The sequence below is a fragment of the Pipistrellus hanaki genome (assembly GCF_964339955.1).
Source record: "Pipistrellus hanaki genome assembly, chromosome: 13".
Classification (NCBI taxonomy): domain Eukaryota; kingdom Metazoa; phylum Chordata; class Mammalia; order Chiroptera; family Vespertilionidae; genus Pipistrellus; species Pipistrellus hanaki.
Genome location: NC_140515.1, coordinates 37,834,099 through 37,849,236, shown reverse-complemented (window position 1 = coordinate 37,849,236; position 15,138 = coordinate 37,834,099). Strand labels below are relative to the sequence as shown.

The 15,138-nt window shown below is 41.3% G+C and overlaps 1 protein-coding gene across 1 annotated transcript in view; it reads left to right on the top strand.

Annotated features, from left to right (window-relative positions):
• The window catches only part of COL6A5 (collagen type VI alpha 5 chain), a gene marked incomplete at its 5' end in the record, with an annotated part of 81,120 nt that overhangs the window by 36,230 nt on the left and 29,752 nt on the right, over positions 1-15,138 (top strand). Inside the window, 11 exons of the mRNA XM_084903269.1 lie at positions 1,034-1,069; positions 1,488-1,550; positions 3,331-3,393; positions 4,666-4,728; positions 6,556-6,618; positions 7,131-7,181; positions 7,303-7,338; positions 9,229-9,291; positions 10,401-10,463; positions 13,576-13,611; positions 13,715-13,751. Coding sequence (XP_084759395.1) covers positions 1,034-1,069; positions 1,488-1,550; positions 3,331-3,393; positions 4,666-4,728; positions 6,556-6,618; positions 7,131-7,181; positions 7,303-7,338; positions 9,229-9,291; positions 10,401-10,463; positions 13,576-13,611; positions 13,715-13,751 — 574 coding nt within the window. The remainder of the gene's footprint in view (positions 1-1,033; positions 1,070-1,487; positions 1,551-3,330; positions 3,394-4,665; positions 4,729-6,555; positions 6,619-7,130; positions 7,182-7,302; positions 7,339-9,228; positions 9,292-10,400; positions 10,464-13,575; positions 13,612-13,714; positions 13,752-15,138) is intronic.

The window sequence follows — 15,138 nt, the reverse complement described above, 5'->3', positions numbered from 1 at the left end:
AGGTTAGAACTGAGACCGTCACATTCCTGGATCTGGGCTTCTAACCACCCTGAGTAAAGTTTATTGTGCAAATCCTCTGTGTCACACAGGCTTTAAAGGGCAGGCTGAGCTTAGGACTGCCTGCTAAGGACACAGATGAATGAATGAACGAACAAATGAATAATGTTTTAAAAGTATTGTTTTGTACCTAAAGTAACAGTAGTTGTTTATCACAACAAAAGAAGCTGATGGTTGAATTGTGTCTGCAGCTCTCTCAAAGAGGCCAGGATGGTAGATAAGGAGGAGAGAGTATGGATCTGGTTGGTCTCATGGGAAAAAGAAGTTAGGATCTGGGGCCTGAATCCTCTTCTATTGTATATAGCTTGGCTACCCTCTGGGAAGGAGAAGGTGTGGCAAAGACAGCCACTAGGTGGAGAGCCTGAACTGGCAATGGGGGAGCTGTTTCTGGAGAGATGCAGACCGATTTCAGCTTCAGAGATCACCCCAGCTTTTCTCAGATGAGCCTGGAGGTGCTATTTGGGCCACACCAGGGTAGAACAGATCTCATCAATCATTTCCTCCTGTTAGGATTCCATGGAAACAAACCCCAGTGGGCCCGGCTGAAGCATGCATCTAACACTTTTGTACTCTTCCCCCGAGACACACTCAGGGGCCAGGGCAGAGAGATGGAGGTGACACAGGTTGTTGTCACACAGGAAGCCTCTGCCCAGCAGACAGGGCTTTGTGGGACTTGTGGGATAGGACAGGTAGAAGACAGGCTCTTCAGGATGGTTTGGTTGTTCAGACAGCCTCCTGGGTAATTGTCAGCCTGGAGCTAGGTCTATAATGACCTTTGGATCGGTTTGCAATCAATCCCCCAAATATTGATCTGTAATTAAGTGCCTAGTGTGAAAACGTGTCTTTGGAAAGTGCCTCAAAGAAGCCATTGCTTTGAGTTGCTTGTTACTCCTATGTCTATCAGAGAATGAGGCAGGCTGACTTGCCTCTGAGGAACCTCCATCCGGACACTAACACTTTGCTTTTCCTCCTCCAGGGAAGAGAAGGCCACAGAGGGCCCCCAGGGGTCCCGGTGAGTATCCTTCCTTTGCTGTCCTTGGTGGTAGATGAGGCCAAGGAGATGCTCACACGCAAATGCACTGGGAATAGTGAGCATTTGACTAGGGTGTTGTAGGAAGTGCCAGGCATTGGACATGGTCCCCGCTGACTGGGAAGGGAGAGGGGACCAGTTCAGCTGCTAGGAACAGGATGGGCCAGACTTAAGGCAAAGCCTTCCTCACAGACACTTCATAGGAAAGACGATGTGTGCCATCCCAAGTGTTATGTCCTTGAACGCCTTTCACGTGCACTGGGAATGACTGCAACAAGTGAAATTCTCTCTCAGAATAAGAAACCACCTTTGTGGACTGTAGCATTAGGGACTATGAAGAGGTGACCTCTATAGGAACCAGGTGGAGAAACACTTGACACTGAAAACTCTCATTCTTCAGGGGGAGCCGGGAGATCCTGGACCTGCAGGCCTTCTGGGAGCTGAAGGATTACAAGGCCCACAGGTGTGTTGGAATAGTTCATAAATAATTGAAAAAATAATGCTGGGTTGTTCTGGGGGGTGGGGGTGATTAGGGAGAGGTCATTGGTGGGGGGGAGAAGACTTATGTAGTACTTTAAACAATAAAGAATTTAAATTTAAAAAAGTAATGCTGAGTAGTTTCTGATGGGAAGAGGGCAGGTAGTTCTGTATAAAAATAAAGAATGAGAAATTTTTAATCTCTTCCCTTTCTCCCCCACGGTACCTGTCTCTGAAATTCTACATTTCCCACCATGGTGGGGGGTTTTGCTCCCTCTAACCAGCCCCTACATTTGTAGCTCACTGATAAAGGCATGCTCTTATGCTCACCTGGTACTACTTCTGCGTGGTAGTGATAATGAATTATTAAGACCTTAGTATTGTGTTAGTAATCAATATCAGGATCAACAAATTGGTTTTCCTTAACTGAAGTTCTGCAGTCAGACTCCCATGAAATAATGTTAGGAATTGGAAGATGTTATTCAACTCACTTAAAGCTAGCTCCGTGGGGGGGTGGCGGGGGCAGTGCTTCTAGAACCATGGTCAGCAAACTGTGGCTTGTGAGCCACATGCAGCCCTTTGGCCCCTTGAGTGTGGCTCTTCCACAAAATACCACGGCCTGGGCGAGTCTATTTTGAAGAAGTAGCGTTAGAAGAAGTTTAAGTTTAAAAAATTTGGCTCTCAAAAGAAATTTCACTGTTGATGTTTGGCTCTGTTGACTAAGGAGTTTGCCAACCGCTGATCTAGGACATCACTGAGAGGACTGTATGGGAGCCATGTGTGTTTTTTTCTTAGTCTCATCATTATGATATGGGCATTGGAGTCAGGACATGGGTGTCTCTCTTTCACATCAGAAGGATGCTAGGGTCATTCCTAGGGAACAGCTTTGTAGCATGTAGGTATTTAGTTACCTTATGGAGTCCACTTTCAGCCTGAACTCTTCTGGAAGAGCCTGGGCCGGTATGTCCATTCTAAGACCTTCCCAAGAATTCATTTTTTCTTCTAGAAAGTTCCAGATTATTAATACTAACCTGGAATTTGGGATTCTCTTGAGTGGTTCTGGGATCCCTGAACCAAGCCACCAGGTAGTAGATCCTCTAAATTAAATAACCATTGGACCAACCTAGATCCATCCCCTGGCCTCAGCCACTCCAGAGTCCTTTGGTACTTAGACTGAACCAAACCCAGTGGTTCCTACCACCATATGCACGGGCAGCCGGGGCCATTGTATAACCAGAGCTTTGATAGTGGGAAACGTTACCAGCACCTCTCTTCTCACAGAACCATGTGGGAACCATGCATTTGATGGTAACTATGGCAGAAAGTGTGCTTTAATTTCTCTGATGGGTCTGCTGCTAAAACACCCTTTTGTGCTAACTTGAAACAACTCTGGTTTCTATTTTATACATTGAAAGCACGTTGGCCCAGGGAACCTGCCCCATAAAAGGAACCATCTGACCATTGCTTGTGTCTTACTTCCTTTCCCCAGGGGTTTTATTTCTCTCTTTGGTCTCTTTTCCATTTCTCCCTGTCAGAGAGGGATGAGGGTTTTATATCGAACCTGAGACTTGCTCAATAAGATCTGTACCCCTCCCCTCAGTTCCTCTTTTAAATAATGCTTAACCTCCCAGTTAAAAGGCTGCTTGAAGGGTTAGAGCATTGATTGCCTTTTCCTACTTTAACATGGGAGTGTTTCTAATGAACACTTGAAAGATGTAAGTTCTCATTGACTTCATTGCCCTGTGTTTCTTTTGTTACCACAAAAGGGAACCAATGGAATTCTTGGCAGCAAAGGAGAGAAGGGGAGCCAGGGGTATAAAGGACCTCAGGTGAGTGATTCAGAAACCTTAGTCAGTTGTATCCTGTCTTTATTTTCCTCTCGCTTTGGAAACATCTTTATATATAGTTTGTTTTATATTATCTACGTAAAGAGTATTTCATTTTTAAAAATATATATCTTATTGATTTCAGAGAGGAAGGGAGAGGGAGAGAGATATAAACAGAAATGATGAGAATCATCAAAAGACTGCCTTCTGCACAACCCTTACTGGGGATCAAGCCCACAACCCAGGCATGTGCCCTGACCCAGAATCAAACCGTGACCTCCTGGTTCATAGATCACTGCTTAACCACTGGGTTAAGCTGTCTGGGCAGAAGTACTTCATTTTTTAATTAAATTGGGACAAATTTGCGACAAACTTTTAGCACAGCTCACAATCCTTGTACATAGTTTAGGCACTCCTCTTTCTCCTTCACTGGGTTTTACTCAGAAAGCACAGACCCATCGGATCAGCCTAAGAAAACATTTGGAAGAGTACAAATCTTATTGATTCATGAACATTTCAAAACTGAATACTTTAAGTTTTTCTAATTTTTAAAAATGATCTGGGCCACGCAATTCTCCATTGACTGTGGATATTTGAAATTACTTCTACAAAGATCCCTTACTACTCACATTTATTTAATACCCAAGTTCAGCTTTGAATTCACGCTCTGAACCTATTTGGTTCCTGAGTTTCTGACAGTGAGTCATGAGAGTTTGGATGGTGAGGGATTTATATGAAAAATGTTCTGAATCTGTTCAGTTCTTCCGCTCAGCTGGTTAAGAGTTCCGTAGGCTAAGGATACCAGTGTTGGCTCTGTTATCTTCCCAACATGCATCTAAAAGACATTTTTGCCCATTTTAAGATTGGGAAACTGAAACACATTCAGCACACCACTCTGTGCGTGTGCATGGTGCCAGGCACAAACGTGCCGATGACGGTACAGTATCTTGCTCAACAAAAATCAGTGCATTGCAACACATTGGCCATGCTCAGAAACCGTGTGTGTTTAGTCCAAGGCGCCTTTTCTGTTTCTCTCTGAGGACCCATATGGACAGTGGTGTCCTTGCAGATGAAGGCGTGTGGTGCTCTCGCCAAGACTATAGCCTGAGTCATCTGGGTTCAGCCGAGATGTCTCTCTCCGTGGGTGGCTGGCTTCCTCGTTAAGGAAGCATCCAGGAGCTGTGGGAGATGACATGAAGAAAAGCAGGCCTCCTCTGCTGGCTTTCTTAAGCATTGCTGCGGCACTCCATTTCCACTTCTCTTTTTCCCCCCCAGGGTTCTCCTGGACCAGCGGGAGCTGATGGGAGTGCTGGAAGACCTGGACCTCCAGGGAAAAAAGTTCGTGTCATTTCTTGTAGATTTCAAATACTGGGAGGGAAATTTATTTCCCTGCTTTTCTTGATTTTCATGTTAATTCTTCACATGTTTGAATCCAGACGCCATCAACCACCCACCAGTTTTCTGCTAATAGATCGATGGGATTTTATTTATTTATTTATTTATCTATCATCTATTTATTTGTTTATTTATTCATTTATAATTTTTGAGGGATGATATTGATTAGTAAGCTTATATAAGTTTTAAGTCCACAATTCTATAATACATCATATGTATATTGCATTGCATGCTCACCAAAGTTTAGTCTCCTCCCATCCCCCTATATTTGACCCATTTATCCCGATTCTCCTCTAACAACAAACAAACAAAACTCATTGACACAGACAACAGGATGGTGCTAATACATTCTTTTGCTCCCAACCAGAGGCAACTGCTTACCTCTCCATGAAACTGCCCCATTTCACTAGGAGAGACACAGCGATCTCACCCATCATAAAATAACTTTGAAAACCATGATGGCAGAGTTGGGTCTAGAGTAGGAGATGGGAGGGGCGTGGGGCGTGGAGGGAGCATCAACTCAGGTCTACTTGTGCATGTAGTTCTCTAACTCAACAGACCTTTTCTGGTCACAATCTTGCTGCCCTGCTTAAATCCTTTCAGCAGCGCCCTCCCCTGGGGCCAGCTCAGGGGCCTGGAACCAGGGTAGTCACATGGGGGCCCAGCTTAGAAGGGCCCAGGCTTGGTTTAATGTTGTGCTGTCCTCATCTTGAAAGTCTTACTATTTGAACAGAAGCCCTGTGCTTTCACTTTACACTGAGCCCCATAGATTATGTAGCCATTCTTAACTTCCCCAGGGTCCTGAGTAAAATCTCCAGACCAGGGGTTCTCAACCTTTTTAATACTGCAACCCTTTAATACAGTTCCTCATGTTGTGGTGACCGCTGAAACCGCTCTATAGCAGCAGTTCTCAACCTGTGGGTCATGACCCACAGGTTGAGAACTGCTAGCAGGGTTGCCTGAGACCATCGGAAAACACAGATAGCAAATTCATAACAGTAGCAAAATTACAGTTATGAAGTAGCAATGAAAATAATTTTATGGTTGGGGGTTACCATAACATGAGGAACTGTATTAAAGGGTCGTGGCATTAAAAAGGTTGAGAATCACTGTCCTAGACTTTAGAGTAGCTTAGAAGGCCCTCTGCTGATGGACCATGTTTAACTCTAAGGCTTCATAATTCCTCTTCCTTCTTCATGCTTGCCTGAGGCTTCTCATCAGGGCCTTCCCTCTACTTGCATTATTCTCACTCCTCCCTTCACCCCCTTTCCATCTCATCCTTCAAACCTCAGCATCCATGCTCCTTTTTCAGGTAACTAGCTTCCCAGCCCCACCAATTATAATTGAGATTCCCCTTCTCTTTGATGCCATCGCACCCTGAACTTTATCACCCAGATTTAGAATTGCCCGTGTCTCCCTTTCCAACCAGGAGCCCTCCTACTATGTTCAATGGTTTATTTTCCACAACAATAAATAATGGTGGATGGGCAAATGAACAGTTTTTCCCTAGAGTAACCTTTCCACTCCTTGCCTTCTCCTTCAGTCCTTCTGTAACACCGGGAAAGCAGTCCTTGAATCCAGTTATGGGGTTCTGCTGATGTTTTCTGCTTACCTTTGGGAACATCATTATTTGTTTTCTACACCCCACCTCCTCACATAGCATTGAACTCTCCCTGAGAACCCTGTCTCCCATCTAGTGGACAGAGCTTCCTACGCTGGAAGCTAGGTTTGATTTTACCAATCTGAAACTCTTCTTGTCCCATTTACTAGGGAGACCCTGGAATTCCTGGAGCTCCTGGGCCAGTGGGGCAACCTGGACAGCAAGGAAGACAGGTATGAGGTCTCAGGACCCTTGTCCTTTCCCTGTTTCATGTGCTCACTTTTGAGGCAAAGAGAAGGGGCTGGCACCATTTGGAGGGGGGGGGGGGTGAAGGTATTTCAGCACCTCCTAGGTAGATGTGGGGACATTTCTTCCATCCCCTGCAGCTCTCATTCTATTAAAGTGAGGCAGAACAGACAGAGGGAAAGGAGGCCTGCAGAGAGGGTTCTGGATAAGTTAGAATGGCCATTTCAATATTCTAACAACCAACAGTGGCCATGTAGACACATGTCACGTGAAAACAGCACTGCCCTTTTCTCTCCCCTCCTTGTAAAACTCTAGGGCCACAACAAGAAGAGGGGAATAGGGTCAAGAAATGGGCACCTTCTCTAGCGGCTCCGGCTGTGCCAGGGTCTCAGGTCCCCTGGAAGCCCTCCGTGCTTCTCTCCTGACATATAATCTGCCCAGTATAGGCTACAATTAATTTGCAATTTTGAGAAATTGAAATGAATTGATATGTTCACAGGGAGATTATGGCATCCCAGGCTATGGCCATATAGGACGAAAAGGAATACAGGTAAATATGGAAAACAATTATTTCTTTCATTGATGAATCAAACATAAATAATACAAAATAAAATGATCATACTGTAGAAGTGCTGTGTTGAATTATTTATGTTTTCTGCTGAAAATTATAGGGTGCAAGAGGATTCCCTGGAGATATGGGGCAAAAGGTATTGTGCACATGACCTTTGGAAAATATCATGATCTTTTAAAAATTTTTTGATTTATTTTTATTATTGAAAGTATTATAGATGTCCCCCTTTTCTACCCATTAACCCTCTTCATGCTGTTCCATCCCCCTCCCCAGGCCTTCACTGACCTATTTTCTGTGACCATGGGTTATGCATATATGCATACTAGAGGCATGTTGCATGATATTCGTGCAAAAATAGGCCTTCCTTCCCCGGCTTCACTCCCACCCTTCCGGGAGCTGGCAAGTCCTCGCTTCTGTTCGGAGCACTGCTCCTGTAGCTTCCTCTACCACCCCCCTTCCCCTCCCTCCATCGTCCCCCACCCTTCCCAGCTGCTCTGCACATGCATATGTAAATTAACCCACCATCTTTGTTGGGTTAATTTGCATACTCACTCTGACTGGCTGTGGGTGTAGAGGAGGTATGATCAGTTTACATCTTTGTTTATTGTTAGGTAAGATAAGCATGATCTTAACCTTTTAGTTAAGAATTGAGATAAACTTATGGATCTCAAAGAAACAAAAAAGCAAGGCAGTTGTTTTGCCTGGGTGTCATGAAAAAAGGATTGTATTTATACCTATGAATCTTTAAATTGGAAAAGATTGTCCTGTTCTTCGTTGCCTGATGACCCTTGTCTGGAAACCCTAACTCTAGGCGTCCTCTCGAGTTTAGTCCTTTGTCCTCTTCTTGATTTCTCTGACTCAGTGATCTCATTCAAAACTTGGGTCTTCAGCTCTGGAAGGTGTGCTTCAGTTGGTTGGATGTACACCAAAAGAATCCCCAGTAGGGGGCATGTAGGGGACAGTGATCCATGTTTCGCTCTCACATCAATGTTTCTCTCCCTTCATCTCTTTCTAATAATCAATAAAAATATATATATATTTAAAAACTGTTGGCTTCAGCTATTGCTATCTGTCCTTCATTTTTGTGGCCTTTATATCTTCTTACCTGAAAGATTACAATATTCTTCTCATTGGTCTCCTACTTCCCATTTCTCCCTGCTTCAATTAATCCCAAACACTATTATCACTTGATTTCCACCCCCCAACCACCCAGAGCGTAGCCTTAATTTTGTTATTCTAATGATCAAATATCTCCAGAATTCCTCACCATCTACCATATTGAAACCCATTTTTATGTTCTACAATCAGACACACCTTCCATTTCAATCAGAGTAGTTAGTGTTATATCTGTTTTATGAACTGAAATTATGTATTAAGATTTTCTTTTTTTAAGTCTCTTGTCTAGAAGAATGTCTTCCATATAGTTGATGCTCAAATTAAAATTTGGAATATAGATTTTAAAAGGTTAAGCAAATCAAATCAACTATAGGGAAAAAAAAAGACAATATTTGGATTCTTTTAAAAGTGCTTTTCACGGATGAATTACCAAAAGAGATTCTTTCCTTAGGAGAAAACAGCTTATTCGATTTTGGGATATATGTGAAATTAGCACATAGATAAGTAAATGCTAAAATTAGATCCCCCAGAGTAAATTTTTTTTTTTACCTTCAACTTTTTGAGAATTGATTCATAAATTTAGAAAGTAATTCAATATTTAGTATTTTATGTAGTCAATGTTCCATATGTTTTACCTAATTTTTGAGCATTTTTCTTAGGTATTTTTATTAACTGATTAGATAGCCACTATACATATTTCTACATAAAAATTTGTATTCTTAGAAAATTTTAAATGGTTTGTAGAATATCTAAGTGTATCAATGACTTAGTTCCAAATGATAGAAATTGACTCTTAGTGATTAATATCTGGTATAGGTATAAGATCAATTCAGTTTTAGATTGGAGATAATTATTTTCATTCTTTCACAGCAAAGATTCCTCATTGATTTTCTTATATCTGAATCTTCAGGGTGAAATTGGCAATCCTGGAATTCCTGGGGAGCCTGGACCCAAAGGATTTAGGGGACTACGAGTAAGTAGCCTATAATTCCAGAAATAAAAACATGTTTTCTTGAAAACTCTGGCTTTTGTGTTGCAATAATAAATGTGAATTATTGATCCATCCCAAGGACATCTAAAATTGCACTTCCTAGCCGTGTGATCTTCAATACACCTTTTCAGGGTCTCTATTTCTACAATATGAGAGTTGAACTTAATGACACCAAAAGTCATTTCAGCTCTGAAAGCCCATAGTTCCGTGACTTTGAACTATTATAAAGATTTACAGATTGCTATCTGGCTGTTTCAAGGATTGTCTGCATCATCCAGTCTTTTCTAAGGCACACATTACAGCCCAGAATATTGATCCTATGAATGGAAATGAAGCTGACATCTTTCCATGGTGTCCCTGAGCGTTTTTTAATTTTTATGTATGTGTGTATGTATGTATGTATGTATGTATTTTTATTTTTTTTTACAATCCCACTACCCATAATCAAGGTCATCTGGGGTATTCATTTTATGGAAGGCTGTTGAGATCTAATTATTGAAGTGCATATAGAAGGTTATACTTATTTAAAAACAAAATGTTGAGAAAATGTCATTTCATTTTAAAGTTTGAATGGAATGTCAGTAGTCATCATCAGCTGAAAGGGATGTAATTCAACAGATACTTTCCATGGGGCTGGATAGATTTCATTAGCTCCATATCCATCACCGTAGTATGGGAATGATGTACAGCCCTTCCATTTTCCCTTATGTATATGGGCAACTATTTTTTGTATTTGATCCTTTGCAGATGAAAGGTGTGTTTTTTATTTTATTTTTTTTAATTAAATCTCTGAGTGCCTTAGTGCATTTGCTTTTATTTCTTTGCACCAATCCTAGTATATAACTAATTTAGATTTAAATGCACAACTAGTGTCAGCACAAAGTATATATTTCATTAAATGAAGAGGCTAAGAAGGAAATGGATGTTTGCCAATGATTAAGAATGGACATCTGTTTTACAAGTAAGGAATTTACTGGATTTGGATTAGTAGGTGCTTTGTTACAAATTTATTTTTAACTGTAGAATCTTATTACACTGAGGTCGCCCCCTGGCTAGATGATGTGGAAAGTAACACATATTTCCATCTGCAGCTCACTGCAGGTTTGAAAGGTGTGAAGGGATCTCAAGGAACCCACGGCCCCCCTGGACGGAGAGTAAGTATAGCCGTGAGAACGGAGTCACATGTGCTACTGGTTTCTAGGGTGTAAAATGGAAAGGGCACAGAATTTAAAGTCAGAAGCACTGGGTTCAAGTCCAAATTCTGCTTTTTACTAGCTGTGTGCCCTTTAGCCAGCCACGGAGTCGCAGTTTACCTCTAAAACGGAGATAACATATCCTATGCTAACCGCTGCAGATGGTAGCTGGGAGGATCACGTAATCACACATATGAACTACAAAGTTCAATGCAAATATTAGCTGCTACTGTTATATATATATATATATATATATATATATATATATATATATAACTGATGTTTTAAAAATAGGGATGGGGTTACATAAGCTTCATAAAGTTTCATCCTACTTGGCAAGTTGATAGAGTTTCCCCAAACCATTAATATTACCTTCCTGTCCTCAAATGTAACTCCAGCGATATTTGGAAATATAACTATAACTTTCCACTATGATTCCATCATAAGAGAAATGTCACCTTTGGAAGCATTCCTGGACAGAGTCTAGCACATCTCTCTCTCTCTCTCTCTCTCTCTCTCTGATAAATATCTATTTCTCTAGTTTAGTCTCAGGTTGTGGTAAAGATTTATATACATGTCTCTCTCCCCTGATGAGCACAGTCAGTAGGAACTAAATGTAACCAGCACCTGTGTTTTGCGTAGGAGGCACAGGCAGCAGCACTGTGTAAGGAGTGAAGAAACTGCTTACCTTGTTTTGTGCTTTGTGAATATTTTCTGACTACCCGGAGGAGTCCCTTACTATGTGACTTCATAAGGGAACCAAAAAACATGGGTGTTTTGTGGACGACTGAATCCATAGTATTTAGAATGATAATCAACTACCTGTAATGGATACTCCGCTACAATCTTATTTCTTTTGTAGTAACTGCTCAATATTCGTAGTTATGTGGGTGAGAATCTAGTGTATGAACCAATTTGGTCCAGTTTGGATTTATCTCTTGTTCAGATTCTGGAGCTCTCATTTGGGGGGCGGATCCCATATTTTCCTGGTCTTGTACTTGTTTCTGCTGACCTGGGAGAATGCGGCTTCTTTGTCTCAGGCCCTTCATCCTTAGTCTCTAACTAAACACTTGCTCTAAGTTACTCTTAAGTCTTTTAGAGCATACTCCCCAGAGTTCTAATCTATATTGTAAAAGGCCAGTGGCTGTAACGCCATAACAACCAAACGACTGGTCATCAGGAGGTGTATTAATGGGTCTCACAGTGCAGCGGGTCTGGGTCTCAAATAATTTCATGTGTTGGGCCACTAGTCCTCTATAATATCTGTAAGAAACTGTTCCTCTCTCTGTTTATGTGGCTGGGCATTCTTTTCTGTTTTCTGCTGTAAGTGGTAAAGGGAAGGATATGACTCAGCATTATCTAATGAGATGCATAATTTCCTGATTTGGGTCAGGAACAAGATATTCTCCCGTGGGTAGAATCATGGGTGCCACGACAGTTCTGGTTAACACCAGCATCATAGTGAGGGGCACTTCAGCATTCAGAAGACATTTAAGTGGTTATTGGATGAATCGATGGACAGATGACCCAGTTGCCATTTAGAACAAAGATTCTTTCATTGACATTTGTGGTTGAGCCAGTGAAATTGTATGAGCATGAGCATGAGCATGTAATAATAGCATTTTCTGAAGCCAGCATCTTAGCATTTACCAGTTGCTCAGAGGAACCCGTGTGCGCTAACATGTTGAGAGCCACCTGCCAAGAAGCAGCCAGATTCTGATAAAGGAAGGAAGAAGGGGGAAAGAGAAAAGCTTAAGCTGTTGAGAAAAAACTGCCTTTTTTCTAGAACCTTCTTGATTCATCTCAGTAATTAATTATACTCCTTTCTTTTATAACCTTTCAGCATTTACTAGTAAGAGCTTGGCGTGTCTGTTCTTCCTTTGTGTAAGGCTCATTTTCCTATGTAATTGTCTTTGGTTCTTTCACACAAATAGAGGTTTTGGGTGCTGCCTGCATTTTAAACTCCTTGATTCTTTGTTGTTTGCTTAAAATGTGTTTTTATTAATTTTTTTAAGAGAGGGGAAAGGAAGAAGGAGAGAAGATAGAAACATTGATGATAGAGAAACATCAATTGGTTGCCTCCTGCATGACCCACAGAATCAAACCATGAGGAATTGAATCATGACCTCCTGGTTCATAAGTCAATGCTCACCCACTGAGCTACACTGGCCAGGCTCAAACTCCTTTATTCTTAATAAACCTGTATTTCTGAGTTCTCAATAAATTCCTTCTTGCCATGCTTTAGTAAGCCTTCTGTTTATAATTTCAAGTTTTCTGATGAGGAATGACTTTTAAGTGTTATATGTTTAGTACAAATATCTTTAAGAAATATAATAATTCAGTTCAAACTGAGCAGACTTTAGCTTTATTGATCTGACACTGAAACATAGAACTTGACACTCTTGATTTTAGTGGGAAAGACCATTGTAATCAACCTGTTCAGGAAAACTTAATCCCTCTCTGCCAGCTGTGCTTTTTAGAAAAAAGATTTTCCATCGCCATATATTTGACCCCATTTACCCTTTTCTACCTCCACTCCCCTTTCCCTTAGGTAACCACCATACTGTTGTCTGTGTCTATGAGTTTTTGTTTGCCTTGTTTGTTTGCTTGTTACTTCCTTTTTATATCCCACATGAGTGAGATCACATGGTTCTTGACGTTTTTCATCTGACTTATTTCACTTAGCATGACAGTCTCAAGATCCAGTCATGTTTTCACAAATGACAACATTTCATCTTTTCTACAGCAGAGTAGTATTCCACTGTATATGTGTACCACATTTTTATCTAATCATTCATTGGAGGACACTTGGATTGTTTACATGTCTTGGCCACTGTGAATAATACATGTTGACAAACATTTGTACTCCTTCACCATTTTTGGAAAATTTCCCAAAACACCAAAATGGGGTCCTTCATATTCAGAGATTTCTGTCGCTCGGAAATAAAATAAATGTACCCAAGAACATAATTTTTAACTAAAAAAATAAATAAGGTATTTTTCTTTGGTTTTGTTTTGATGTTAAAGACTCCAATTCACATAGCAATAACTTGCTCTGGTTTTGTCTTCCTAGGGCCCTAAAGGCACAGCGGGGATGCCTGTATATTCTGTATGTATCTCCCTATTCATGAAAGAAAAGCCGATCTACCCACTGGCAAATAAACATGGCCACTCTGCTCATGCTTCTGTTCTTTCTCTCTCTTTCTTTATAGCAATGTGATCTGATCCGGTTTGTGCGGGAACACAGTCGTGAGTATCTGTGTGTCGGGAAGCAAGAGCATCCCTGATTGCTGAGGGCACGTAGGATGAAGGCGGTGTGGGCATGCATGATCAGTAGGCTGGATTCACTGGTGGGGAAGGCAGACATCCCCTGCAGCAGGCTTGTCCCGAGTGCCTGCTGTGGGAACAGCCCACATCAAAGGCAAGGGTTGCGGGGGGGGGGGGGTGGGGGGTGGAAGGAGTATAAGTAAATGGCATGCAACATGCCTGTGGGGAATAGAGACTAACTCACGAGGGGTGTGAATTAGTTCACACATTTCTATGACAATAATGTGCAAAGGCCTGAGAGAACATGGTATTAAAGGGATGTACATGGGAGTTTGGGTTTAGTTGGCTAGTTACTCAGTTAACGAAGGCTCCTTGGAGGGGGGTAATTGAATCCTACTATGGAAAAGTGATGGGGACTGGCAAGATTTAGTTCCAGCAAAGGAATAAAGCAGACGTCAACAAACAGAGTCAACAAACAGAGGGGCTGTCTTTATTATTATGTATAAGGTAGAAAACACCCAGCAACTCATTTCTAAACAATTATCCTAAGGAAATAAAGCAAAACAAGGAAAAAATTGTGGGTACAGATGATTGTTTAAATATTCATTAAAGCAAAATTACTGCACCCTCAGACTCTGTATACTTATTACATTATTATGCATCACCTTCTGATAAAATATTAAGCAGATAATGGTTTTATGAAGACAATCAGAATATGAAAAATATTGCCATTAAAGGGCAGAAAATTAAATGGGATCCTCATTATGTTTACATAGAGGTTAATATACAATATATACATAGAAATGTATATATTGTATCTGTACTGGCGAAGAAGGTAGAAAAAGTATTATATGACAACTTACTGTGTTAGGTGGGTAGAAGTTTAGTTGGTTAGTCTTTATGTTTGCATTGTGGTTTATAAAATCAGGAAAATGTAAAATAGGAAAATTGGGGAGACTTTACTGTAGGAGACTGGATGAAAACGTAGCCATTGCAAGTATGTGGCCAGGACTGGTCAACAACTAAAACAAATTTTAAATCCCTGAAGGCCAGATGAAGAGAGCCTTAGTATCACTGTGGATTCGGAGGCAGAGGAGGGATTGTGAAGGAAAATCAATTAGTAGGAAAGCTGTGATGACTTGAGACATTTTAGAGGAAGAGAAACGTTGTGTAAGCCCTAAACTGCAATGTAAAGAAGCAGCGGATGAAATGGGGCTGTAACAAAGGAGAGGATCAGGGAAGGAGACTCAAATGTTGAAGTCACTCAGGTGTTTGTGGTTCTTTGAGTCACGTGGATGGATGAGGTTCCAAAGAATGGAAATCTAGAGAGACAGAAACAGAATCCCAAAGGAATGAACCCAGGATGGGG